The 6,000-nt window shown below is 76.4% G+C and overlaps 2 protein-coding genes across 2 annotated transcripts in view; both read left to right on the top strand.

Moving 5' to 3' along the window:
- The window catches only part of LOC142360784 (plectin-like), a 4,479-nt gene extending 379 nt beyond the window's left edge, over positions 1 to 4,100 (top strand). Inside the window, 5 exon segments of the mRNA XM_075415334.1 lie at positions 368 to 520; positions 2,532 to 2,686; positions 2,768 to 2,801; positions 2,803 to 2,895; positions 4,086 to 4,100. Coding sequence (XP_075271449.1) covers positions 368 to 520; positions 2,532 to 2,686; positions 2,768 to 2,801; positions 2,803 to 2,895; positions 4,086 to 4,100 — 450 coding nt within the window.
- Positions 4,101 to 4,411: 311 nt separating this feature from the next.
- The window catches only part of PLEC (plectin), a 60,646-nt gene continuing 59,057 nt past the window's right edge, over positions 4,412 to 6,000 (top strand). Inside the window, 2 exon segments of the mRNA XM_075415333.1 lie at positions 4,412 to 4,477; positions 4,592 to 4,775. Coding sequence (XP_075271448.1) covers positions 4,412 to 4,477; positions 4,592 to 4,775 — 250 coding nt within the window.

Here is a 6,000-nt window from a genome sequence, read left to right as displayed (position 1 = left end):
TCCCCCCTGACCCCCCACCCCCCGCACACACAGCCCCCCACCCCAGCAGCCCCCCCACCCCGCCAGCCCCCCCGCACACACAGCCCCCGCCCCGGCAGCCCCCCGCCCTGCCAGCCCCCCGCCCCGTGCGGCGCGGGCCCCCCCCCCCGACCCCGGGGCCCCCCCTGACCCCCCACCCCCCCCGCACACACAGCCCCCCCCCCCCCGCCGCCCCCCGCCCCATGCGGCGCGGGGCCCCCCCTGACCCCCCACCCCCCGCCCCCGCCGCCCCCGCCCGGCAGCCCCCCGCACACACAGCCCCCCCGCCCCGTGCGGCGCGGGGCCCCCCCCCCGACCCCGGGGCCCCCCCTGACCCCCCCCCCCGCAGGAGGTGCGGGAGCAGCTGGCGGAGTTCGGGGCGCAGCTGGGGGGGCTCTCCCGCCGCGCGGCCGCCCTGGTGCAGCTGAAGCCGCGCAGCCCCGAGACCCCCCTGCAGGGCCGCCCCCCCCTGCGCGCCGTCTGCGACTACCGGCAGATGGAGGTGGGGGGGCTGGGGGGGGGCTGGGCTGGGGGGGGCTGGGGGGTCGGGGGGGGTCCAGGGCGGGGTCGGGGGGGTCTGGGGGGGTCGGGGGGGGGGTCCAGGGCGGGGTCGGGGGGCGTTTGGGGGATGTGGGGGGGGGTCCGGGGGCTCTGGGGGGTCTGGGGGTCTCTGGGGGGCCTGGGGGGGGGTCCGGGGGTCTGAGGGGGGGTCCAGGCGGGGTCAGGGGGGTCTGGGGGAATGTGGGGGGGTCCGGGGGCGTCTGGGGGGGTCCGGGAGGGTCTGGTCTGGGTCAGGGGGTGGTCCGGGGGAGGGGTCCGGGGGGGTCTGGTGGGGTCTGGGGAGGGGTCCGGGGGGATCTGGGGGAGGGGTCTGGCGGGGAGGTGTGGGGGGCCTCTAGGGGGGGATCCGGGGAGGTCTGGGGGGGTCTGGGGGGTGTCCGGGCGGGGATCTGGGGGGGGGTCTGGTGGGGTCCGGGGGGAGTCTGGTGGGGTCTGGGGGAGGGGTCCGGGGGGGTCTGGTCCGGGGGGGGGTCGGGAGGGGGTCCAGGGGGTGTTCCGGGGGGGGGGTCCGGGGGGTCCGGGGGGATCTGGGGGAGGGGTCCGGGGCGGTCTGGTGGGGTCTTGGGGAGGGGTCTGGGGGGGTCTGGGGGGTTCTGGGCGGGGGGGGGTCTGGGGGATCTGGTGGGGTCTGGGGGAGGGGTCCGGGGGGGTCTGGTGGGGTCTGGGGGGGGGATCTGGGGGGTGTCTGGGGCGGTCCCGGGGGGAGTCTGGTGGGGTCTGGGGGAGGGGTCCGGGGGGTCCGGTCCGGGGGGGTGTCGGCAGGGGGTCCAGGGGGTGTTCCGGGGGGGGGTCCGGGAGGGTCCGGGGGATCTGGGGAGGGGTCCGGGGGGGTCTGGAGGAGGGGTCTGGGGGGGTCTGGGGGGATCTGGGGGAGGGGTCCGGAGGGGGTCTGGGGGGGTCTGGGGGGATCTGGTGGGGTCTGGGGCAGTCTGGGGGGGGAGTCTGGGGGGGTCTGGGTGAGGGGTCCAGGGGGGTCTGGAGGGGTCTGGCTGGGGGGTCGGGGGGGGGTCGGGGGGGATCTGGGGGTGTCCGGGGGGGTCCGGGGGGTCTGGGGGAGGGGTCTGGGGGGTTCCGGTCGGGGGGGTTCTGGGGGGATGTGGGGGGGTCCGCGGGGGTCTGGGGGGATGTGGGGGGGTCCGGGGGGGTGTCTGGGGGGGTCCGGGGGGGGAGTCTGGGGGGGTCTGGGGGAGGGGTCCGGAGGGGTCTGGGGGGATCTGGGGGAGGGGTCTGGGGAGGGGTCCGGGGGGGTCTGGGGGGTTCTGGGTGGGGGGGGGTTCTGGGGGATCTGGTGGGGTCTGGGGGAGGGGTCCGGGGGGGTGTGGGGTGTTCCGGGGGTTCTGGTCAGGGGGGGTTCTGGGGGGATGTGGGTGAGGGGTCTGGGGGGTTCCGGTCGGGGGGGGTTCTGGGGGATGTGGGGGGGTCCGGGGGGGTGTCCGGGTGGGGGGTCCGGTGGGGAGTCTGGTGGGGTCTGGGGAGGGGTCCAGGGGGGTCCGGTCCGGGGGGTGGTCGGCAGGGGGTCCAGGGGGTGTTCCGGGGGGGGGGGTCCGGGAGGGTCCGGGGGATCTGGGGGAGGGGTCCGGGGGGTCCGGGGGGGTCTGGAGGAGGGGTCCGGGGGGTCTGGGGGATCTGGGGGAGGGGTCCGGAGGGATCTGGTGGGGTCTGGGGGAGGGGTCCGGGGGGGTCTGGGGGGGTCTGGGGGGGGGGGGTCCGGGGGGATCTGGGGGAGGGGTCTGGGGCGGTCTGGGGGGGTCTGGGGGAGGGGTCCAGGGGGGTCTGGGGGTGTCTGGGTGGTGTCCGGGTGGGGGGTCTGGGGGTGTCTGGGGCGGTCCAGGGGGGAGTCTGGTGGGGTCTGGGTGAGGGGTCCGGGGGGTTCCGGTCGGGGGGGTTCTGGGGGGATGTGGGGGGGTCCGGGGGTGTCCGGGGGGGTCTGACAGCCGTGCCCCCCCCCCCAGATCACGGTGCACAAGGGCGAGGAGCTGGCGCTGCTGAGCAACGCGCAGCCGCAGCGCTGGCGGGTGGCGGGCGCGGGGGGCGGCGAGGCCGCGGTCCCCTCCGTCTGCTTCGTCCTGCCGCCCCCCAACCCCGAGGCGCTGGGCGCCGCGCAGAGGTGGGCGCCGGGCGGGGGGTGCCGGGGTGGGGGTCCCACCCTGAGACCCCCCCCACCACTCACCCCAACCCCGTCCCGCAGGCTGGAGGCCGCGCACGCGGAGCTGCTGGCGCTGGGGGCAGCGGCTCCACGCGGACCTGCGCGCGCTGCGGGCCTGGCACCGCGTCCTGCGCGACGTGCGGGAGATCCAGGGCTGGACCCCGCAGACGGTGAGGCCGGGGGGGGTCCCTGGGTGGGGTGGGGGGTCCCTGGGATGGGGTGGGGGTCCCTGGGGTGGGGAGGGAGTCCCTGGGGTGGTGGGGTGGGGGTGGCATGGGGGGGTCCTGGCACCGCGTCCTGCGCGATGTGCGGGAGATCCAGGGCTGGACCCCGCAGACGGTGAGGCCGGGGGGGGGTCCCTGGGGTGGGGAGGGGGTCCCTGGGGTGGGGGTGGAATGGGGGGGACGGGGTGGGGGTCCCTGGGGTGGTGGGGGGTGGCATGGGGGGGTCCTGGCACCGTGTCCTGCGCGACGTGCGGGACATCCAGGGCTGGACCCCGCAGACGGTGAGTGGGAGGGGGTCCCTGGGGTGGGGAGGGAGTCCCTGGGGTGGTGGGGGGTGGCATGGGGGGGTCGGGATGGGGGTCCCTGGGGTGGTGGGGGGGGTCCCTGGGATGGGGTGGGGGTCCCTGGGGTGGTGGGGGGGTGGCATGGGGGGGTCCTGGCACCGCGTCCTGCGCGATGTGTGGGAGGTCCAGGGCTGGACCCCGCAGACGGTGAGGCTGGGGGACGGGGGGGGGGGTCCCTGGGGTGGGGGGGGGGGGGTGGCATGGGGGGGACGGGGTGGGGGTCCCTGGGGTGGGGGGGGGGTGGCATGGGGGGGTCCTGGCACCGTGTCCTGCGCGACGTGCGGGACATCCAGGGCTGGACCCCGCAGACGGTGAGGCCGGGAGGGGTCCCTGGGGTGGGTGGGGGTCCCTGGGGTGGGGGGGGGTGGCATGGGGGGGACGGGGAGGGGTCCCTGGGGTGGTGGGGGTGGCATGGGGGGGTCTTGGCACCGCGTCCTGCGCGACGTGCGGGAGATCCAGGGCTGGACCCCGCAGACGGTGAGGCCGGGGGACGGGGTGGGGGTCCCTGGGGTGGGGAGGGGGTCCCTGGGGTGGGGTGGGGGTCCCTGGGGTGGGGGGGGTGGCATGGGGGGGGTCCTGGCACCGCGACATGCGGGAGATCCAGGGCTGGACCCCGCAGACGGTGAGGCTGGGGAGGGGTCCCTGGGGTGGGGTGGGGGTGGCATGGGGGGGACGGGGTGGGGGTCCGTGGGGTGGGGGGGGGGGTGGCATGGGGGGGTCCTGGCACCGCGTCCTGCGCGACGTGCGGGAGATCCAGGGCTGGACCCCGCAGACGGTGAGGCCGGTGGACAGGGGGGGGGTCCCTAGGGGGGGGGGGGGGTCCCTGGGGTGGGGGGGGGTGGCGTGGGGGGGACGGGGTGGGGGTCCCTGGGGTGGGGGGGGGTGGCGTGGGGGGGACGGGGTGGGGTCCCTGGGGTGGGGTGGGGGGTCCCTGGGGTGGTGGGGGGTGGCATGGGGGGGTCCTGGCACCGCGTCCTGCGTGACGTGCGGGAGATGCAGGGCTGGACCCCGCAGACGGTGAGGCCGGGAGGGGGTCCCTGGGGTGGGGTGGGGGTCCCTGGGGTGGGGGGTGGCATGGGGGGGACGAGGTGGGGGTCCCTGGGGTGGGGGCGGGTGGCATGGGGGGGTCCTGGCACCGCGTCCTGCGCGACGTGCGGGAGATGCAGGGCTGGACCCCGCAGACGGTGAGGCTGGGGGACGGGGAGGGGGTCCCTGGGACGGGGTGGGGGTCCCTGGGACGGGGTGGGGGTGGCATGGGGGGGTCCGGCCGCAGCTGGCTGACGGCCCCCCCGGCGCAGTTCGGCGCGGCCCCGGCGGAGGAGCGGGCGCAGCAGCTGCGGGGCCTGGAGAGCCGCTACGAGGAGTTCGTGCGCGAGAGCCGCGAGGCGCCCGGCTTCGGGCCCGACGAGCGGCGGCAGCTCGAGCGCCAGCGCAGCGCCTGCGCCCAGCGCTACCAGCGCCTGCTGCGCGCCCGCCACAAGGGTGAGACCCCCGAGCCCCCCACCCGGCACCCCCCGAGCGCCCCGGCACCGGCACCGGCACCGGCATCGCTGCCGGTGCTGCTGCCAGCGCGTCCCCGCTGTCACCCGCTGCTCCCGGTGCTGTCACCAACGCATCCCCACTGTCACCCCCTGCTCCCTGCAACGTCACCAACGCGTCCCCACTGTCACCCCCTGCTCCCTGCAACGTCACCAACCTGTCCCCAGTGTCACCCCCCACTCTGACCCGTCCCCACTGTCACCCCCTGCTCCCTGCAACATCACCAACCCGTCCCCAGTGTCACCCCCTGCTCCCAGTGCTGTCACCAACCCGTCCCCGCCATCACCCCCCACTCTGACCCGTCCCTACTGTCACCCCCTGCTCCCTGCAACGTCACCAACCTGTCACTGGTGTCACCCCCCACTCTGACCCATCCCCACTGTCACCCCCTGCTCCCAGTGCCATCACCAACACGTCCCCACTGTCACCCGCTGCTCCCTGCAACGTCACCAACCTGTCCCCAGTGTCACCCCCTGCTCCCTGCAATGTCACCAACCTGTCCCCAGTGTCACCCCCTGCTCCCTGCAATGTCACCAACCTGTCCCCAGTGTCACCCCCCACTCTGACCCATCCCCACCATCACCCGCTGCTCCCGGTGCCATCACCAACGCGTCCCCAGTGTCACCCGCTGCTCCCTGCAATGTCACCGACCTGTCCCCAGTGTCACCCCCTGCTCCCAGTGCCATCACCAACCTGTCCCCAGTGTCACCCCCTGCCCCCAGTGCCATCACCAACCTGTCCCCACTGTCACCCCTGCTCCCGGTGCCATCACCGATCCATCCCCAACGTCACCCCCTGCTCCTGGCACTGTCACCAACCTGTCCCCACCTAAGCCCCCCGCTCCCATCGCTGTCACCAACCCATCCCCACTGTCACCCGCTGCTCCCAGTGCCATCACCAACACATCCCCACTGTCACCCCCTGCTCCCTGCAACGTCACCAACCCATTCTCAGTGTCACCCCCACTCCCGGTGCTGTCACCAACGCCTCCCCACTGTCACCCCCTGCTCCCTGCAACGTCACCAACCTGTCCCCAGTGTCACCCCCTGCTCCCAGTGCTGTCACCAACCCATCCCCCCCATCACCCCCTGCTCCCAGTGCTGTCACCAACGCGTCCCCACCATCACCCCCCACTCTGACCCATCCCCACCATCACCCGCTGCTCCCG

Source organism: Opisthocomus hoazin, chromosome 3 (genome assembly GCF_030867145.1).
Source record: "Opisthocomus hoazin isolate bOpiHoa1 chromosome 3, bOpiHoa1.hap1, whole genome shotgun sequence".
NCBI lineage: Eukaryota > Metazoa > Chordata > Aves > Opisthocomiformes > Opisthocomidae > Opisthocomus > Opisthocomus hoazin.
The sequence above is the reverse complement of the archived record's forward strand: the minus strand, read 5'-3'. Positions and strand labels throughout refer to the sequence as shown.